General features: G+C 39.0%; 1 protein-coding gene across 1 annotated transcript in view; it reads right to left on the bottom strand.

The window, feature by feature from the left end:
- Positions 1 to 21,223, bottom strand: part of GRB14 (growth factor receptor bound protein 14) — a 67,158-nt gene extending 45,935 nt beyond the window's left edge. The window contains exons 1-2 of the mRNA XM_075029338.1: positions 21,081 to 21,223; positions 19,280 to 19,412 (exon numbers count right to left, since the gene is read on the bottom strand). Of these exons, the coding sequence (XP_074885439.1) occupies positions 19,280 to 19,412; positions 21,081 to 21,223 (276 nt within the window). The remainder of the gene's footprint in view (positions 1 to 19,279; positions 19,413 to 21,080) is intronic.
- Positions 21,224 to 22,755: the final 1,532 nt, after the last annotated feature.

Genomic DNA, 22,755 nt, shown 5'->3' with positions numbered 1-22,755 from the left:
CCAACCACTGGTCCTAAAGTCTTTAAAGCACACTCAAGTCCATCTCCCACTTAAACCTCTCATCTGTCTTCAAATCTTTGCAGGATGTTACCCTTTCTTTTATTTTATTATTTTATTTATTATTGTATTTCTTTTATTTTTATTACTGTACAAAAGACGAAAAGGGCACAGGTGTTGTTTATGCATCTTTAAATGACTTTTTCAAACTGTCCTTATGAAGAGATGTTTCATACATGAATGCTTTGTCTGCCTCCAGTTATTTTATAAAAGGTCTCCATTTAATGACACCATTATCATGTCACTTAAAGAGCCTTATGTAAAATTCCTGGATTAGCACATTGGCCTTTCAACTCAGGGAACCCAAATGCAAAACCGAAAAATTACTTTCATGCTCTTAGCCTTGCAGACAGACATTACTAATTCTCAGTACGCTTTGGCTTAAGTGACCATTTTTGCTTGGGGGAGGGGCAAGTGTTGATTAAAACAACGTGTGATTTCAGGCCAGAAAAATAGATGGAATAAAGATGCAAAAGAATCTTGAAATTTGCATGCTTATACCAGTCCTAGATTTGAGCAATCTAAATCACATCCTCATTTTCTAATCAATATTTCTTCCATTTAAAAGACACTATGCAATTTCTTCAAGAACCACTAGAAATTGTTCTGCTGCAATACATACTGCCTATGTACCCAAGGCTTTTTAACATTGTGTGACCTAGCATGCTATGAAGTTCCCAGCTGCTGTGGAAAAAAACTACAACTTTCGCTGTTTATACATCTTGCATCCAACATCAGGTGCATAAGTACTCTTCTACTTATCACATCACAAGTCTAGTAGACTTGTGGGTGTTTGATCAGTCTTTGACTGTAAAACAACGTTTTGAATGCATTATGACCTTTTAAATCTAATTTCTTAAAAACATTTTTAGAGAAGTACTAAGTTATTCATACAAAAGATAAAGAAGACATTTAGTCTAACTGTGTTGGATTAATTATACGTCTAGTCTATATACACACTATAAATCTGGTTGTAGTAGTACTCAATATGCATAATTCCCCATGCTTATTAAGCAAGTCATTTTTCTGCCTGTGCTAAAAGACCCCTTGGAATCTAAACGAGGCCCTGTAGTTTTAGTTAAAAATATATTACTTAAGAATAAAGCATGGCAACTGTGATAAGTACTTCACGTCAGATTTTAAAACAGAAAGAAGTATGAACTAACTTTGGACAAAGAATATCAGATATTTGGAATGAAAATGAGAAAAACCCATGAATGCAAGAAATTGGCAGAACAGCCAGATTAGTACATTGATAATCCAAAATTTTACCTTTTGTGAAAGAGAAAGACAGGAAAAAAAGAGACAGGAAAAAAGAGACTTGCAATTTTTGCAGTACCATAACTAAACTAGACTACTTACATAATTACCCATTCCATGAATTTAAGAAATAATAATTGGGGATGATCAACAGCCTAAAATAATACTTTATGAGCTAATCTTTAAGTTTCTCCTGACTATGCAGTGCTAACATAACATTTTTACATTTCCAGGTCCTTCTTGTATTACAAAAAATAAAAGTTGCACTACTTTAAGTCAAAGGTGATGTCTAAGGTTCTAATGTCCACGAGAAACAAAAACAAATTTATACATGCATATGCATTCACAAATATTACCCCTTACAAGTAAGGCTCCTTCTTGCCTGCCTTCCTGCCTTCCCTCCCTGCAGTACTCCAGTTCCAGAAACTAGGGTATTGCTACAGAAATAACAAAAGCACCTTCTGAACAGAGAGAAGAGATTCTTTCAGGAGGAATTCTACATGCACATATACAAACATCCCAAGCATAAACAGGACTATTAAATTTGGCATACAGTGAGCCCTCAGTGAGGACACATGCCTTTGAGAATTTTTGCAACTGTGTGTAACCTAATACCTACGTACCTAAGGCAACATCCTGTGCTGCTTCCTCCTCCTACTTCCATTATTTTTATTTTGAGCTTACAAAGTGCACAGATAAAGAGAAGTAAAGCCAGTAACTGTTGACAGCTAATTTGATAGTAGTGTGAAAATATTTGTTTTTTTAAAATAGGAGAGAATGCACAGAAAACAGTCTTACTCACCGTGCACTGTCAAAAGAGAAAAAAACTTAAGTTTCCTCAGAGAACGATGCTCACCTCTCAACACCAAAAAAAGAAAAGCAATCCATTAAAATATACAGTACAGTTAAAACTGAGTTTCCTAGCCTTCTGAATGCTAGATTGAGCTAAGTTACACATCTCTCCCCTCCCACACAGCACCAAGTACTGCTGTGTGCATACCAGAGGAGTCCAACACAAGTACATGCTGCAAGAACACCCTCATCTCCTAACATACAAATAACCAAAGAACAGCCCAAAATAAAATAACTATGACAACTGAAGATTTGAGACTGGGTGGGATCTTGAGGGGAGGAAGAGAGGAAGGGGAGGGAACCACAGAATTGAGAGGCTGAGAGCTGGGAAGTTAAAGTTAAACCACAGTTTTTAAAAGAGTATTTTTGAGGAGTGTAAACAGAGATATACCAAATTGTTCAGATACAACTTTGTAAGAGCACATCTTGCACGCATCTAAATCTGAAAAGGAAGTTACTATACCAGAAAAGTAGTATATGATCATGTTGTTAAGACAATTGTGTAATCTAATCTGTACCAATCAATCACACTAAAATTGTATGTTCACAGGTTTTCCCTCCAACTCAAACAATGAAGTAATCTAAAAGAATACCATACATCCCAAATCAGTAAGAGCTATGTGTTCATATACTACTTTAGACCCACTGGACTTATGCCATAAGAAGTATATGCTGTGTCCTGTGTAAATTGCTCATGAGAACCATTTAATACTGCAGCAATATTTCAGTGGCATTTCATTTTTCACACTGCTGGTATATTAAAAGCCTCTGAGTAACAGAAGAGTCTATTAACAATGATTCAGGCACATTATACAGCAATGAATTTTTGAAAAATATCTACACATTTACAAAATAAATTGAACTACTGAATTACTTACAGTTTGTTTGAACTAAGTTCTTAGAAGTTAATATATCTGACTTAGCAGAGAGTCATATTTCCATACTTCAGTTCTGTGTGTATTTTTAACTTCATAGATACCACCAATGCATAGAGTTACACTAGTCAATCCTAGTGTACATAGGCATAATGATTTTGCCTTGCTTCCACTTTTTAGGGAGATAACAAAAAAAGGCAAGCTACTGTGGCTACAGAGAAACACCGCACAGTGTTACCCTGATTCCCAAAATACATGATGGACCATCCACTATTAAGGTGTGAGCCAGAGACAGTGAGGAAAAAGTATGTTGTGTTTAAGGCTGATCCGAAGCCTGTGAAAGTGGACTCCAATAATCCTCCATTAGGAACAGTACCATAGCCTTCTAAAGCGGCATATTTTAATATTTTGAAATGCATTTATGACACTATATTTAAAAACTACATTAATCTGTAAGCAAAATCAATTTCTTGCACAAGGTACAGAATTATAGTAACAGAGAAAAGAACACAGTAACAAATATTCAATTACGTACACATATATATGTATATTATGCAAACATATACTTCATAGGATGAAATAAAAAAATCTACATTTATCAGAAAAGAAAAATTCTTATTACACCACAGAAATAAAAAAATCAAGTGAAAAATTAAATATAGCCCTGTTTATTTTAAACATTGTTTATTTACACTAAGCAAATGTATTACCAACCCATAGTAAAGTCAGAATCACAAGACTGATTTAAATGCCATACCCATTTCTGCAGAGTTATTGGCATAACTGCAGGCAACGTTACTCTTCTTGAAGACAAACTCATGTCTGCTTTTCAGAGAACTTGCCAACCTTCATCCAGGTGATAACATGAAGCAGAACAAAGTAGTTAGCAATATTCCTTGAAGCCTAACTTTTCATAACCCAAATATTGGAGAGGCAGTGCAAAGAAAAGACTAAGGATGTAGTAAATGTCACTCTGTTTATGTGAATCCAGTCCTACTCAAAGCCAATTACAGAAGACACTGGGGTAGGAGGAACTAGAAATCAACCAACTGAAGAGCTTGAAAACTCATCTTCTGTCCTTGGAAAGGCCCACACTGATACCTCTGGCTATAAAAATAACCAGAACAACATGCATTTCTATCACTCAGAACCTTGTCTTCACTGTCAAAACAAAACCAAAAAAGCAAATGGGTAAAGACTGTATTCTAGCACTTTACACCCAGTGGTTACAGTGTTGCATTTTTTCCCTGGCTTTTTCCAGCAAACAAAATATTCTTCAGTGCTTCTGATCTTAGGGTTTCAGGAAAGTAACTGAGCATAAGAATAGATGCACTGAATCCACAGAGTTTAATTCTATGATTCTTAACTACCTTTATTCAAAGCAGCAACAAAACTCCCCTTTTACTTAAAATAATGCAATTTCTACCTTTGCAATGCAACAAAGTCCTGAAAATGTGTCACATAAAATGTTACACGTGAAATTTAAGACTGTTTTATGAACTCAAGTTGTTGATCACCCCGCTCACATATTTACTTTATGTATCAAATATCTGCATAACAAGTCTGGTTTCATTAATGTGGTTCTACTAAGGAACTCAGGGGTTTTTCTTTCCTTCTTCGTCAAAAAGAGTAAAATTTTGCATTGCTTATATGGTAAGGCAAGCTATAATCTTTTTTTAAAGGTCTCATAACATGCTTAATAGCAGAAAAAGAGTTTTCTGGTTTTATGCAGCATGACTAAGCAATAATCCTGTTGTAAACCAAATTATTAAAACAGATGCTAGAACTGTGGTATTGGATATTTCTTCTGTAACTCTTGAACAAGCAGTCTGCATCAGAAACATTGCTCACCATAGGTGAAGACTGCAGACATTCCACAAAAATTATTTGTATTAGGCAATCATAACTCTCAAACAATAATGTATCAGATATGCAGACTACTGTAGTTTCATAGGAAGTTACTGCAAGTATATTATTTAGCATACATCTAATGTATATGTCCTAGAAGCATTCAGAACTGACTTGGCAAATATTACAATAATCCATGCTAAAATTCACTAGATCATATTGATAGTGCTTTTCCCTCAGTAACTGGAGATGAGCAAACTCTGCAGTAATCCCAAAACATCTAGAAAAAAAATCTTGTCTCCAAGACATATGAAACCATAAACTGGCAAGTTAAAGATAAACAATATGATTTCATGTAATTTTCTGTTTTGACAGTTTTGTAAGTGGCAAAAGCTATGTAACAGGCCAATGGCACCAGTAAAATACTTCAGAATCCATGGATTCAAAGCATCTATTTTCGTGCTAAATCACTTTCTCAAAATCCTAAAATCAGTAGGGCTTAGGTAAATTCTGTTGATGAACAAGAACAAACACCGTAAATACAAAAAGAATACGGCTCCCTCCCAGGAACTAAAACCTACAATGTACTGGCATTTTACCTGCAGCTTTCAAATAGTCATAAAATACTGACAAGGAATAGGAAGTGAAGACAAATATTTTCCCAAACTTTCAAAACCTGTTGTCCTTGGTCGAGACATACAAGATGGAAAAAACCTGGTAAGAAACTGATGCCAAGTCACAAAGAGAATTTGTTTGGAGACAGACATTTGATCCTTGTTCAGTTAGCTTTAAAACAAGAGCTTTTAATAAAGCCATAAAACCAGTTAAAATACAGCAGATATTATGCATTTCCTCAGCTCTATTAATAACAAAGTTTCCGGTTTAACTTTCACTCATTTTACATTGAGTCTATAGCAGCAACAGGACCATAGCAACTAATCTTCTAGGTTTAAGGTACTGTATTTATTTACTTTTATATTTCCTCTCCTAAGCTTCAGTCCAAAATCCTTATTACTGTTTTGAGAAATCAGAAGAATAAAAAACTATTCTAGAGATCAAGTTTAAAGTGTTAATTCTGTAACATTTGGAATGAACATCCTTTTCTACTAGAGATAGCTATGATAAATGTCAAGTGTTTGCAATTAGGTTTTTACCTTTCAGGCACACAGTTTTTATTTCCTATGGGAGCATGTTCTCAAAATTCTATAATGTAGCTTCAAAATTTTGCTGTAAGATTCAGAAAACAACTTGTGGTACCAGAGCCTGATCCTGTAAGCATTTTACTCGCAGGAATATTAGACATGCATATGTTTGCAGCACCAGAACAAAAAACTCTACTGTATTTTTTCCTTGGATCTTACAGAAAAAATGTTTGGCAAACAGTAACTGTAAATCTTGGTGCATCGCATTAGTGGCTTTATTGGGAAAGAAAGAAAAATAACCCAAGCCATTTTTCCTTACCCCTGAGTACTGAAGGTCCTTGGCTCTTGAAAAGCACATGCAGCTTTTTATTCTATGAATAATATTGACCTATTTGGCTGCAAGGTGAAGCAGAGGATTATTTTCCTCAGTGCGATTATCTGTATTTTATCTTCTCCAGTCAGATATACAGACCAGACCTATTTAGGAAGTAAGCAAAAACTTCAGTGTTGTGTTAGACTTTGTAATAAAAATCTAATATTCAGATATGACTTGATTTTAAACAAAAATACTACAGTAATTTACTTATACTAATGAAAGTACACATCAGTTGCACCGAAGAGTACTAAAAATGACATTGAGGAATACTTTCATCTCTTAAATTTCACAAACACCAATAAAATTAAAATAAAATAAAACAAAACAAAATAAAACAAAGGACATCTCAACTTCTAAGTACAAGCCTTGCAGAACCACTTCACGATGTGAAAGTCAAGAGTTCTGTTGATAAATGTGAGATACCAAAAGGCTCTGAAAGCCAATTATGCCTTCAGGGAAACATATATAACCACTTTTTTTTTTTTTATACAAGTAAAAGATTTGACTTGTCCATGGCAGGTTTGCAAAGAATTTTGCTCGTGCTGGTGGACAGGAAGGAAATCAGATCCAGCTCACTTGCCTGAGAGCTCTGTAAAATGACTATGTTCATGCAGCTTTTCACTCCTATTTTTGTCACTAAGCTACCAGATACAGTTCTGAAAACACTGTGCAGACACTTTTTAGATAATTCAAAATATAAACCACTTCTACTTCTTGCCACTAAAGAAAGCATGACTAAATTGAGTGGGCAAGAATCAAAAAGCTCTTACTAAGAGTTAGTAGCTCCAAGTAAGGGTTTTATAACAACATATGGAATAGAGATATCATGCTAGTAGAGTAAGGTCAGTGATGTACTTAAGGCACTGGATATGGACTCACAACAGCTGATCTATTCCTGGCTCTGCCAGACATAACACAGGAATGTGGGCATTTATAGGGAACAAGAGCAAATTAGACTCAGTTTTTGCTTCTGTAGATGAAGAAAAATTCTACAGAGCATAAATTCATTAAGGTTTATAAAAAACTTTGATGTTATTTTTGGTACTTGTTTTTTCTTTAAGCTAAGGCAGAAAATGATTACACAAGGCCAACATAAAGTCAGGTGAGTTATTTGTGGTACTATCTGCACTTCCTTGAGAGCATGCTCCTGTCTGCTTGGCACAGACAGTCACTTTGTCTCTTTACTAGAAGAGTCAGTTAATACTGTCAACATGACTGTGGAAACACACACAGGGTATTTTTTGCATAGGTACATTTGCATGTGTTTGGCAAATAACTATTTTCTTTAAAACCACCCCACAAAAGAAAGCTTTAGAAGTGATCAAGTGAGTTGTTGTCTTTCTACTCTTACAGTCCTTTACACAAATAAATGTAACAAGGTCTTATTCCTCAAACAGAACATACAGTACACCCTCTTAGAGGGTGATAATGATTGATTCCTATGCAGAAACAGTTGCACTAGAACAGACTATATTACCTGTAAAGCAACATACATATTATAACGTACCTAGGAACTTCACAATGAAGTTTGAGCCATCGTGATCTCTCTTCTTCTCTCTTCGTACAATTACCCACATATTAAATGCTTCTATTTTAAGAGACTAATACACCACAAAAAGAACTAGCACAATTCAGTTTTAGCTCTTCCTCTTCCAGCCTTTCCATGGATGACCGAGGCATTACAAACACACCATGCTGGAGCAGTTTAAGGACAAAGCAAGATAACCCTAGACCCCAAACCTTGCACTGAAAAGCCATCTCCAAATATGTCATTTCATAGTTCTCAGCAGATCGCTGTCCTTTTGCTGGCCAAGAAACATGTACCACATGAACTCTTAACTCCTCCTTTTTAATGCTATCCTTCAATTACTAACCCACGTGTCAGCTTCCTTCTTTCCCCTGGTTACAGCTATGATATAACTGGGTCAAACTGACCCTTAAACATACTTATAACAAGATGCTTCAATAAAAATTCTCAGCAACTGTATTTTCTGACAGTCAAGATTACAGGCTGGTTGTATTAGAAAACAATTTTTTATCATGTCAGTTTTCCACAGAAAAAAAGTGTTCAGTAATACACAGAGAACCAAAGCAAAGAGAAATACAGGTTGCAGGAATAAAGTAAGAGGACAAAGACACACATAAGGCAGCTTCTTGGTGCCACAGCTAAATCACTGGCTTCAGTTTTACTGTCTCTATATGTTTGCCTTTTGACAGAGCTAGTTTCATTTGAGAAAAAGAAGCCTTTCTCATGTTAGTATTTCTGTTACACAGAAATCAACCAATAGCAGTCAGTCAAGCAAGTATGAGAGCTCCACAAACCATGTATTTTTCTCACTGTACATTAAGACTACTTGGACTGAATCAGTAATGTGTTTTATCTCGGAGTCACTACAGTAAATATTCTCTTCAATCTTATTTAGAGGAGTCTATATGAATAATTTCCCAGGTCATGATTTTTGTACTTAGGTAAATACAATCCCTACTTCAAAACTGTAATGCTACTGGAATAGTTTAGGAAGAGATTAAGAGAGATTCATAGAAGGTATATATCAATGTATAAGCCCCAAATACAAAGACTGGGACTATTTTTTCATCACTTCCCCACAATACCTCTATAGTAAAAGCCTAGACCTACTCAGTCCTTTCCTCTCCACTAACACTGCTTCTCTGCAGTTATCCTACAAATGCCCCTCCTTTGGGCCTGAAAAGCTGAGTAGTTTCTGTTTTATAAACTCATTCAGGATTTGGGAAGTCTCCATTCCAGAAGAAAAATAACACTCAACCATGATGAGCTCATCATTCAGCTGTTCCAAAGACCTCTTACTTTAGAGTATCTTATGTCTTCTATAAGGCTTGGTTGATACAGCAGTTACATATTCCAATTTTCCACAAAGTCTATTCCTTACATAAGCTTTTGCCAGCTACTGCCTAAGTGTTAATGTTACAAGACTGACATTATCTTTCATACCTATGACTCTTCTATCTGTTTGCCCAATGCCTGCTAAAAAAGAACAGTTACAAACCTCCTACTGGATACTTAACTTACTTCAAAAATGTATTAATGCTTAAACTTCAGCGTTATTTAATAAGGTCATTGTCTCATGTGCAGAAGTACGAAGGACAAAGTACAAAACTTTCTCAGAAGTAACTTAAGAGGAACCCTTTTCCAAAATCCTTTCAACTGCCTTCTGATCTTACATTAAGGGAAAAAAAAAAAAAAAAAAACACACAAAAAAAACAAACAAACAAAAAAAAAAACACACACAAAAAAAAAACCCACACACAAAAGCCACAGCATATCCTTTTCATGGTTGTTCCTCATTTCCATGAATGAGAAGGATATTATCCTAAGATCATATTAATGAGTAGTTATGTGGACACTTGGGTAAAAATGGATCTCATTGCCCAGTGAGTTGCCCAGAGGAGACAACATGCAAACTTCCTTTGAAAGCTCCATGTTCTGAAGTTACCTGAATACAATAAACTCAAAGTAATTTACTATTACACAAGTGACTAATCATGGACTAGAGCCTATCAGAATACTGCCAATTAAAACTTTTAGCTGTGAAATATCTCTTTTTTTCAGAACTACTGATTATAAAAACACTAGGAAGAGACAGCTTTGCTCAATTTGGAGCAATGACTTGCTGTCCTCATCACTTCAAATTGAGGAAAGGATTTAAACCTTCTTCTTCAGCATCACAAGCAGTCTAAATGACCTTGCTCTTGTGGGATCTTAAAGCCTTGTTAATGCATGCTCTTTGCAAAGCTTTTCAGCTGCCTATTTTCACAATCAATAGGTTCAAGCCTGATTGAAAAGCACACTGATAACAAAGTTCTGTCAATTAAGTTATAAGAAAACCCTCATATTGCATGGGCTTCCCTCTCACTACATAGCAGTAAATTCTAGTGATTATGAGAATAAATTCTTGCAAACTTCCAGCCTGTTTCTCAACAGTTGATACCACTTCTGTGCCATTATCAAGTGCCTGCAGCTGTTCATAAACTCCAAGTCTTAATGTAATCAGTAACAGGAGTTATCATAACATAACTAATATAAAAAGGCTATTTATAGCCTAAGAATGCAGTCTCTGAAAAATCTAATTCTGATCACAAGGCAATCTACTGCATCTTGTTTTCCTGTGGATATAATATCAAGTTAAGAAGCAAAGAGATAGACATACTGGTATGCAGCACATGCATACATACCAGAAATAGGCAGGAACAATTCATCAGTATCCTAATTACATGCACAGGCACACCTCTAAGATAACCGATATACATTTCTCTCTTGAGACTTAAGTATTAAATATCATATACACTATTGGGCTAAAATATGAGCTGATTAGCTGCAAATGAATGTTCTGTGGCTGAAACAGGAGAAAAGAAAGTTCACGCTGTTACTAGAACAGAGAGGTCTAGTTTCTTCTTCCTCTTAATTCCTCCTCCCACAGCTGCCCTTCTTGAAAAATTTTCTTTGGCCTGATTAGCTTTTTTTTTTTTTAAATCTTCCCTTTTGAGGTGACTCCCATCAGGACTCTTAACATGACAGACACGCTTAAGTACGCTGTCTTGAAGGTATGCCTTTATCTTCATTTCCAAATTAAAGGCAGTCATAAAAGCGTGAATTCCCTCAGAAGTAACAGCTCTAAACACGTTGAAGACAAACAACGCACACACACATACATACACACACACACAAAGAGATCAACATCAATTGCCAGTAACAGAATTCTGATGCCCTTCCACTGCCTGGCCATCATAGTTCCTGCTATACAAGTACCAGACAGACCACTCTCATCCTAAAGACACTCATCTAAGTAATCTACAGATGTCAAGACTTGGATATCAGTTGTCCACTACTACACTGTATGAAATAGGGTGGTGAGAAGGCTGAGAGATCTCAGGTTTATTGCCAGTTTCTATACTTTTTCTTACACAATGGAAACTTGGTCCTAAAAGCAAAAGCAAGTAAAGCATGGAAGAGATGTAAGGAGGCAATTTAAAAATGAGGAGTCCTTTTTCTGTCCTAGTAGTCCCATATCTGATTGGTCCAATTTCCACTAGCTAAATCTCTTAAAAACATTGGCACAGCACAAAGATTACCACTGCAAAGAGTTAAAAAGATCATGAAGCAAAAATTGGGAAAATAATAAAAAAATACTGTATTAATGGCTCTGCAATTACCATGTGAAAGAACAAGTAAGTCTTCAGCTATCTATTTTAAATAATTTACAAGAAGATACACATGTATAACAAATATAAAATTGTTTTACCAATCATAAATATTTAAGACTACTCTATATGTACGATCAAGTTAATTCCACCTGGTGAAAACTAACCAGGTTTGATATTGATGTTCATATGGAGGTATGTTTTGTTTATGCAAAATCTTAATTATTCTTACTGTGGCAAAGCTTATGCACAGAAGCAGGATAGGGATATTCCTCTGCTTGTTTCTATAGTTCTCCAGCTCTTCTTTGAATAGATAATAACTCTCAGAACATCAGAAATGCAACAGTCCAAGGATATACTAAAAATTGCACCAAAACTCCTAACAGAAATCAATCTGAGTTTGAGCTCCATTCTTCAGTTAATGCCCTAACACTAGGATAACATAGTTTTACTATGATAAAATAATAGAATTCCCAATCATCTTATGTTAAAGCACTACAAAACACATGGTAAACTGCTTGGTATTTTCTCCATCTGTTGCACAGCTTTTAATTCAAAGGGGGTCAAAGTTTCAACCCACAACAGAAAACTTCTAAGTTGCCAGCTTTACCAAACCCATAGCATTTCAGGTAATTTAACTATTCATCATTAACTACTCTCATCTCATTCAATACTACGCAACTATTATGTTGTTTCGCAACTATTAAATTGTTTATGTTATAAAAATAACAGAACATGAAATAAAGTGGGTGTTTACAATACTGGTCAATGAGATCACAAAAGTAGACTAGAACAGGCCTGCAGAGGTTTTATAAGACCTGAAGAGAAAATTGAGGAAAAACAAAATGCAGAAAAAACAGAAGAGGAGTGTGTTTTGGGAGGAGTGCTGCTTCAAAAGGCAACAGAATTCAGGTCTTCTACTTTAATAATGCCTTTAAATGGCAATCCACATAATTTCTTCAATATGAATCATAATGTTAATCTAGAATAAATTACACAAATTATGAATGTTACTAAACACTATTCTAATTAACCTAGACTGTGTGTCCTTGGAAGTCAGATGGGAATGTTTATCTGTTTTGATCAGACAGTGGTCTGTAAAGGGAAGATGTCAGTAGCATTCTGTTGTTACAATACTGATGCATCCCCCACTTACCACAGTATCACTTACTGACAATGCCACCAATGAGAAGCCACCTGGAAAAAGATCTGTCAATAAAATATTTATTTAATCATGGATCTGTCTATGGCAGGTGACAAAATTACCTGAACTTCTCAGTTCTCCAGCCTAACCCTAAACAAATGCACCTGTGCCTGGGAACAATTATGAGAAAGAACAGTGTTAGTATCTATCATATTTCATTCTTTTCTGAAAATTATGAGGATTCAAGCTCCATTCATCAGAGTTTAATCTTTTGAAGCCAAACTCAGTAAAACTGAGTTATCAAAAGTGACTCAGCAACATTAAAGCAGAAGTTCACTGCAGTTTCAGCTGGCTTTAACTGTCAAGTTGCGTGTATTTTCAAAGAAATTGAGACTGTTTCTATCAGTCTGCTCTAGCCACCTCGTAGTTACATAGTACTATAGAGGTGTCACAGGACCAAAATACCAGGTAGTCAACTCAGAATTCAAGAGATTAGTATTAAAGAATCACTTTTTGGAGAATCAATCTTTCCAAATTCACAGAGAAGGTTTTCTACGTGAAGAATTAGATCTACTGCAATGTACCAGAGGTTTCTTGTTCCAAATACAACTTCCCAAATGGCACAGAAGAGGCAGTTTCTTGAATTGAGAAAACAGTCCTACCAGAAAAGACAGCAAACTTCAGCTTTGACTTCCAGGCTGATGAAGCCCAAAACAATCAAAACCAAAAGGATGATTAAAATCATTCCAATTTGACAAACACTGGCAAAATGTCTAAAATGACAGTACTGATGATTTCTTTATTTTACTACAAATAGTAACAATTTAAGCCTAACAAACACTTTACTGATGTAAGTGAATTAAACAACGAGATTGCAGAGGCAATATCTTAGTCACCAGAAAAGTTAGAGTGACCTTGTTTTCTTGCTCATTAGAAAGGGGAAAAAAAAAAAAAACCCCAGACATGCTATTTTTGTGAAGTCAGAATGTTTAGAGTCTTTGTTTGGGTTGGTTTTGGACAGTAACAAAGTACAAGGTTAATATGTAATAACATTGAGGGCTGATGTGAAGTTTGACAGAAAGCAATTGTCTCTGTAAGAAAGACACTAATAAATGAACCAATTTAAAGAAGATAAAGTAATATACAAAAAGAAAAGACGCAAACAGGTGATTATTTTTAAGTTTTCCCCAGGTTGACGTATCAGACAGCTTGTGCTAGGCCACCTCAATATAAACCAGCTGATATTCCTTATTGCTCAAATGAGAAACTGTTCAACTCTGCCTCCTGATTTTTTTACCTTTATAGGCCTGTGACTTTCTGCTACAGCATTAAGGTGACTGGTCAAAGCACAAAGGTACTTGCACTAAAATAGCAAGTTTTAATAGGGCTCTAAGTAATCTTAATTTACGTTAATAGCTATAAATCTTTCTTTGGTGGGAGGATACAGCCATTTAAATGAAGAGCAGAGCACAGAAACCAGATGAGCAGAAGACCACCAGATGAGACACCACAAAAACAAGTCCAACTGAATCAAGTCTTAGAGACTTCAGGTAAAAAACTTGAGCTCTGTAAGTTGGTTCTGCACAGGGTGTTTTTTCTGTTAATCTGTAAACTGGTTGGAAACACTTTTTCCCTTCTACCTTTCAAACTCTAAGTCTTTTTTGTGTAATTTAAGGGGAAGACATGGGAAAAACAGATATATGTTTAGGACCTGGAAGGAAAAAAGACTGAGAACTGATAAAGTAAGATATGTGCAATGCTCTCCAACCTGGAAAGAAATCTGGCAAGAAACAGACAGACTGGAATTACAGAGTAAATTTAACTAATGCATCTTTTGGTTGGAAAGGATATTTCAACCCTTGAAAATTGCTTGGAAATTCATGAATTATTACATTTCAATAAAAAATCCTTTCATTTTTGCATTGTTTAAAAGTCAAGAGAAAACAGGTATTTCAGTCAAAAGATCTGTCATGAAGAACTCTAAGTACCAGATACTTAGCCATTTATGTCCTCTAATAGCATTATATGCAAAATTTTGAAGAATAAGGTTTCAAATGGGTACACTAGAGGACCCTGAACTATAGCTGTAAAAAAAATAAATGGTACTCCAATTACAACAGTCAATATTCAGTATTATTCATAAACTTAGAATAGCACACATTTAAAGAAACATCTGCTCTTTGTCATAAAGTTCCTCTCAGTTCTTCTCTGCCAAAGAGCTTTACATGAAAATCTTTGTTAATGCAAAAACAGAAGTGCCATTCCACTACAATCAAATGTGTATTTATTTGAGATCTCCACACAACTGATTTCCTGGAAAGAACACTGTGGGAGTATATTTGGATTCTAAATGATAAAAATATCAACTTGTTTAGAACATCAAGAAAGACAAAAGAGGAGAGATAAAATTCCAAAGATTTGAGTGTTTTTCACCTTGAGATTTACTTGAGTTTTATTTTTGCACTTCTAATTTAATTTAAAGAAACAAGGCACTAATTACCTTGAACTACTTTTGTGATGAAACACTTTTTGGCTTATCCTTGAGCAGGGCAAGAACTGTCACTCCATTGCAAATGATTCTGGATTTGTTTTCAGAAAAACTGAAAAATCTAAGCTTTCATAAAACTATAGTAACCTCTTCTTAGTTCATTTGACCAAAGAAAACCAAAAGTATACTAAAGAACAGAACATGTTTCCTTACAGTTAACATTTTTCTCTACTAATATCCACTTAGATCATAATTAGAGATGAAGTACAAAGTGGTTTATATTTTCAGTTTCTTCTCACTTCTTAGAGAACACAGACTCCAACACACAATAAGATTTTCCACATGAGTTCACAACCACCACCTAATAACAGCAAATGCCTCAGAGGAAAGCAACATTTCCCACCATGCACCTAGTTGACCATGCTGTGTTTGGACATGAGAGGAAAGCTGGGGTTTTTTGCCTTTTCAGATAAAAGTCTTCCACCCTGAAGCATAAAATTCAGTTTATCTGAACATATATAAATATAACATTATTCATGCCAAAAGCACCCAAGTCCCTCCTACATTTCTTCCAAGGATAACAAACTTGATGATTTCTTACAGAATGGATTACGCAGTCCAAAATGGTCTTGTCATCCATATGTTCAGCTGTTGATTTCACCTCCATATTATTCCCTTGAGGATGAGGACATTAAATACATAAACTCACTTCCACTTGTGAAACAACTCGAAGTTCCACCTTCCCAAATACAGGTGTGATACCATAACATCAGCTCCACGGGGTCACCTCCAAGAAATGCTCCACTGAGAACAGGTCATTTGAGGCACAAGTCTGCATGTTCTCAGCAACTCAATGCAAGCCTGTTCTTTCCATTCCCCCAGCTCCTAGTCCACCCTCTAAGATAATAAAATTTGTCACTATACTGACTCTATACTTTTACTCCTTATTTGGATCCCCATCATTCCCCCTCCCTTCCTTTTTTAAATTAAAAGAGAAAAAAAGAGTCAAGGTTGCCTCTTAAAGAAAGTTTGTTCTAATTACTGTGAACGTGTCATGATTATGAGTCTGTGAGGATGTAACACAAAACTCTTCCAAACTGCAGAGGGGGAAAGGAGATGGACAGCTGTATTGATGAGGCAGACCAAATAATGTTCAGACACACAGATGTCCTACTTCCCAAGCACAGAGGCAACTCACTATTCTGTTACATGGCTTTTACCAATTTGCTTTTATAAATTTATTTCCAGTAAGTCAACCCCACAAACAGACATGCTGTTCAAGCAGCATGTTCAATGTTTTGAGAGGCTTATGATAAAAGATCATCAGAAGACAGTAAGAACTTCAGCTTAGAAAAACAAGAATTCAAAATAATGTTAATAATCTATTCAGAAGAAGAAAGATTTCAGATGTCACAGGTGTTATGAATAAGAGAGTAGATATTTATGACAACTTCTTTTTTCCCTGGAAGTAGAAAATCTTTTCTGGAGAGAAAAATGAGACAGAAGAGGCATATCTTTTTCTTTTAGGAAAACCTATTTTGATAATAGTTACCTACTAGACATAAGTAGAAATTCACTCTGTAATTTTTCTTTATGATGCCTGAAATTAAAAACACAGCAGAAAAAGAAACTAAATCAGAAAGAAAGCAATCTAAAAGAAGAATCACTGAAAACACATATAGATCATCAGAGAGGCAACAGAAAAAATTCTGGCAGCTGTCAACACTGTAAAAAAAAAAAAAAGAGTACTTAAGTGTAGCTGGTTTCTCTTAAGAGTTGGGAAACTATCAAACTGTAACAGTAATATTCATGACCTTGGGGGCTATATTAAATGAAATTTTTGTATATGGATTAGGTATTTGCAGACAGAGCTGTTACAAAGTTGGCAAAATAACAACATGGGGTGGAAACACATTTCCAAGCAAGCACAGCCAACTGTGGGAAGTCAAAATCATAGCCAGTTCACTTCTCCTCTTTGCACACCTGCTTAGCATTCCCTTTCCCTCCTTTTTAATCCTAAGTAATTTTGTAAACATCTTAGAAGACTTCAACCTGAATTTCAAAGATGAAAGTTTAACTCAACAGTTGCCATTTGGCCTTAACCTTTAATAACTTTAGAGGAAGAACATAAGAACAGTCATGCTGAGTCTGACGAAAGGTCTACTGAGCCCAGTACCATCTCTCCTGCAATGGCCACAAACACATGCCTAGGTGAAAGGCTTTTTGACAGAAACCATGATCTTGTTAAAATGCCTCCAGAAAATAACAGGAAGACCGCTCTCAATTTTTCTGGTAACTGGAGAATGGATCAGGCCCTCCATAGACACTATTATTTTAGCTCACTTCTGCCAGTAAACCAGTTGTTCTTGATCCTGCTTTTACCAGAGAGCGTACTACATTTTTAAATGGAAAACCAGGAGAAATGAAAGGACTGTGACCAGAAATTGTCACAAAAGGTATGACAAGAGCCTTTACAAAGAAACAGAAGTGAAATCAGCGAAGCTATGAATTTCAGCTTCCAAGATACTGAAGCTAGCATTTAGCTGGCTTAACTGATCAAGCCAGTCAGTAATTTTAAACATGACAGGCCACAAAAGCAGATAGTTGACCTTTGTGTGTTAAATCATGCTTGGGAAATCTACTTTGCAGTTGCAAGCACAAAGATTAACACAATGAGTGCAATTTAAGCTAGCAACATGAGTAATTTAAACTAATTTTTTTAAATGTGACTTCTAGTCCTTATATTCTGAAAGATGTTACCAATTCAGTGTTTTTCCTGCCTCTGCAGAGATAGTCAATGCTTCCACCTTGCCCAAGCATGATACTAGTACAATTTTACCCCACTGCATTAGCAACGTTTAGATACACACTGACCAGAAATGCTTCAGATTAGTATTGCTGTTGTGGGAAAGAACTAAAAGCAATAAAAGTAGTCCAGAAAGACACCATAGTTATTTTTAGAGAACACGCAAAATATGGCAAGATAGAACCAGTGCAGTTTCCCAGACACATACATGTTTTTCACTGGAGAAGGGAAGAGAAGGTTCCTCCTTAAGATGCTGGCCAAGACTTTGCTAGTAAAGTTCTCTGGCCACAGCCACAGAATCAGCCATAGCCGGTCAGCTTCAGAAAAGTTAATACAACTACAAGAAACTTCAACTTCTACAGAATTTCTTCATGTAAATCTAAAAACTGAACAAGCAGCAGCAGTGTAAGTTCTTACACCTCCAGTATTACCCCTAAAACTGTTAAGACATGCAGACCACCAAAAAAGAGAATGTGAAGACGACCCTTAACCCCACAGGTGTTCCTTGTCAGAACTCTTTCCAGTCTTAAGAAAACAAACAGAAATGAGACAGGTAAACTTTCAAACAGTGAAACAGATCTTCGATACCAGTGATCTCCATTAACTGGAAGCTCTTCCTCTTCAACCTCTACCCCTGCTCAGGATAACAAATACACTCTGTGTGAACAGTACTAAAACAGAGCACTGCTAGGTGGATCTGCCCACTCAGAATTCCCTTGGCTTACAGTCTAGGGTATTTACGGAAATATAGTAACATCAGCCATACACAGATAAACACACATGCATATAAAATACAGCCATGTACACAACATTTGCTCCTTCCCCATCAATTTCAGTTTTATTCAATTATCCTAGCAAAAGTAGACCTTCAGACAAAAGAAGCTGCTCAGTGACTGTTAAAACCCTCCATGCTGTAGCACTGATGACAGTAACTGGAGGTGGGGAGGAAGGGAAGAAAGAAATTAACTTCTCATTTAAGGACATAAAGTACTGCCTGCCTGCCCCTGGTTCCGCTTTACCCAAAAAATCTGCACAGTCACATGTAGACTCTGTGAAAGTACAGTCACGTCTTAAGTCACAGATTCCGAAACTCATTTTCTACAATTATCAATGACCTACAGAGAAAATTTCACCAAATTACAGAAATATGGAACACCTTTCTTAGAAAAATAACTTAATAGGTAACTGAGCTTTTCCTCAAGCTTTCATGAAAGCAGTTTAGAATTTGTCAAATAATAATTTATAAATCTTACCTGCTTTTTTCTTGAAGTTGCCTTGGGCAACAGACTGGCTGACAAAACCGATGCAAACGGAGAGCAACACAGCTCGGGAAAAGGATTTGGAATTGATGGGATCTCCAAAACATTGTCATCTTTCTTTTTTATCCTATTTCAACAAAATACATAATATCAAGCGATAATTGTAACAACTATTGTTAAAATTGCAATATTCAACCACAATCCATGAAATACTAAGGCACTAACACCATGATACTTCCTGGTTGCAGCAATTAGCTTTTTTGTGCAGGTTTTTTTTTTTTTTTAATCAGTAGGCTGAATCTATTAACATACAGTGCTTAACACTACTTGAAAGCAGTCCAAGTATTCTGCTCTGAATATAAAGTTGTTTGAATATGTGTAAGTCTTTACAGAGTAAGAGCACAGATATATTTATATTGGCTCCTAAGGACATTAGTAAATATTTTGTTGTCCCTGTGTTCATGCCATTCCCTATGTACACATATTACAACAGTGGATGCATGTAACTTCTCAGTAATACTTCCCGAGTACGTCACAACTGTATTTTAAACAAATGGAAACTTTTTTCCAACTGAATCAGGAGTCAAAGCGACTGACAAGACAAAATAGCGCAAAGCAATACGCTCATTTCTGTTTTCAATTACTTTTGCATTTGAACCTCCATAGCTCCATCATGAAACAAATGTCTCAGTAGTTGCTAGCTACTTAAATTTGATTGTGTCGGAAGTATCACCAAGCAGCATTTGCAAGAGTAGTGAAGATAATCGCTACTGTGCTTGCTGAAGAGCTCAGTTATGCACTGGTCTAAAGTATCACATTAACAATGTGGTTGTTTAGACTGCTGTGTACATTACAGTGCATGGTCTTCCCACACAAAATACTGAGCAGCACTTTGTCTACTTGATTTGGGGAGCAGCACCCAAAGCACCTCAAATATTTGAGTCTGCAAACAGATAATCGGATTTTTCTACATGTGTGAGTTAATGGCTCCAAGCTTAATGTTTAACTTTATTACCTTCATTATTATCACTCCAGATTTCGCATACTAATTGGTACAAAGCGGAGAAAACCATCAGAGTAAGGTAACGATGCACAATGGAGATGCTTTACTTTCTGGAAATCCTCACCGAACATTCACCTGAAGTGCTATTTAGCATTAAGGAGTGAAAAATCCTGTATGCAGCATTTTAAGATTTTGTAAACTTCGGTCTACCAAAACGGATTAGACGCTTCACGAAAAACCTAGCTCACAGTTTCCTTTACTAAGAATAGAGACCAATGCCTTTAAGAACAGCCTGAGAGGTAACGAACAGGGTGCACATCACTGACACGGCAATTGCAGCGGCATCGCCAACGGTGGAACAGTTTCTCTCACCAACACACCAAGACACTACACGGAGAAAGTAGTGGCTCGGTTCAGTTTGAAGGGGCCGGCTCGGCAACGTCGTCTCTTTTCACCTCAAACTGCGAAACCTCAAAAAAAAAAACCCACCCAAACCTCGGCGGGGAGGGGTGGGGGGAGACGCATCCGCAGCGGAGGGAAGCGTCTGCAGGGCCGGGCGACAACTTTTGAGTTCCAGGGGAGAAACGGGCCGGCCCCGGGCAAGGCCGCCCCCCTCCTGCGCCTCGCCCCCTCCCCAGACCGCCGCCACCACGCCGCGGGGCGCCGGCCCCCCCAGCCCCGCCGGCCCCGCGCTCCCGCCCGCAGGACGCCGGCCAACCCCTAGACGGCAGCAGGCGGGGCCCTCGAGGGAGCGAGCGGGGCCGGCGGCGCCCGCCCGGGCTCCGGCCTTACCTGTCGGGGGGCGAGGGCGGCGCGTCCCCGCCGGGGGACCGGGGGAGCGGGCAGGGGGAGCCCGCCGCGCCGCGGGGGCCGCCGCCCGCGGGCTCCGCCGCCCGCCCTGCGCCGCGCCGCACACCGGGCAGCGGGGCGGCCATCGGCGGCGGCGACGTCCTGGCTGGGCGGCCGCCCGCGCGGGAGGCACGTCGGCGAGCGGCCCCGGCGCTGCCGGGCGCGTCGGGCGGAGGCTGCTCTCCGCTCCCGCTGCGGAGGATGGGGGAGGCGGCGGGGAGCGGGGGGGGGGGGGGGGGGGGAAGCGCCGCCCGGGCGGCGAGCGGCACCGAACGCCTTCTCCGGCACACGTGCGCGGGCGGCGGCGGGGGCGGGCGGCCGCCGGCTCCGCGCTGCGACGGGGAGGCAGCGCGGGGCGGGGAGGGGGGGCGAGCCGTGCCCTCGCGGCTGCCTCCGCCACGCCGGGGCGGGGAGGGGGGGAGGCCCTGGTCCCCGGAGGCAGAGCGAGGCGGGCCCCGGCAGGTGCGCGGCCCCGGCACGCGAGGCCGCGGCGTCACCCGGCCCGCTCGGGGCGGCTGAGGGGAGGGGGCGCCGCCTTTTGCCTCCTCAGGCGGCGGCCGCCCCGCCGAGCGGCCCGCAGCGGGCCTCGGGCGCCGCCCGCCCTGAGCGGAGGGGTAGCGCTGCCCGGCCCCGGGCCCCGCCGGTAACCTCCTGCCCCGGGCAGGGCCGCCCCCTCGCACAGGCCGGTAACCTCCTGCCCCGGGGAGGGCCGCCCCGCGGCGCAGGCGGGCACCGCCGGGCGGGGCCCGGCACTTCGCTAAGCGCCCGACAGGTCTTTAAGTAAGCTGCCCCATCCCTCCGCGAGGTCGGGAATTCGTGCTTACGCCTTGGCGAAATAAGGAATGAAGAAGGCCGGGGGTCAGACCCGTTACCTTTGTGCCGAACAAGCGGCTCGTGGGGAGGCCGGGTGCCCAGCTGGGCCCAGGGCTCGCGCTCAGCCACAGCTCCGACGGGAGCGGAAGGCGGAAAGATTTTTCCTCGCTCGCGCCTTGGGCTCCTCCACAGCGGCCTGCGCCGCTGAAGAAGCCGGCTCCTGCCCTGCTACATAAGTACACAAAGTTGAATGTGGCAGTTCCGTCGCCATCCTTATCGGCGTTCATCCTATTGCAAAATAAAAATACTCCCTCGCTGTATGAAGAACACTTTGACGGCACCAAGCAGAGCAGGTAAAATTGTGTAAGTCAGTCCATTTGATAGAAAGTCAAGTAATTACAGCCCAGCCCCTGGTAAAAGCGGCTGTATGGAGAAGCCTGACTGCACTTGGCGTGCTCGTGGGCAGTAACTGAGATGTCAGGTGAAAATACAGAACGTTTTGGGACACGTGCTTTGCCGTTGCCCTGAACCCACAAAAAAAATCATCACACACAAGCCAAAATTCCAGTTCTGGAGAAAGGCTTTTCTGACCTAGAAGCAATACTCACAGTTTTCATTCCGGCTGAGTCACAGATGACTTTGCAGGACGTTTCTTTTCAAGGAAACGAAGGATTCCTTGTCCTCTGAACAGCTCATTCTCTGTTATGCTGACAGCCGACGTGCAAGTCCGAGTCAATTAGCAATTCTTATATACAGAGACTGGCAAACATACCTGGAATTTTACAGTGTCAGATGATTGACTGGA

The sequence above is a fragment of the Buteo buteo genome, chromosome 5 (genome assembly GCF_964188355.1).
Source record: "Buteo buteo chromosome 5, bButBut1.hap1.1, whole genome shotgun sequence".
Taxonomy (NCBI): Eukaryota; Metazoa; Chordata; class Aves; order Accipitriformes; family Accipitridae; genus Buteo; species Buteo buteo.
This window is presented reverse-complemented; position numbering and strand designations above follow the sequence as displayed.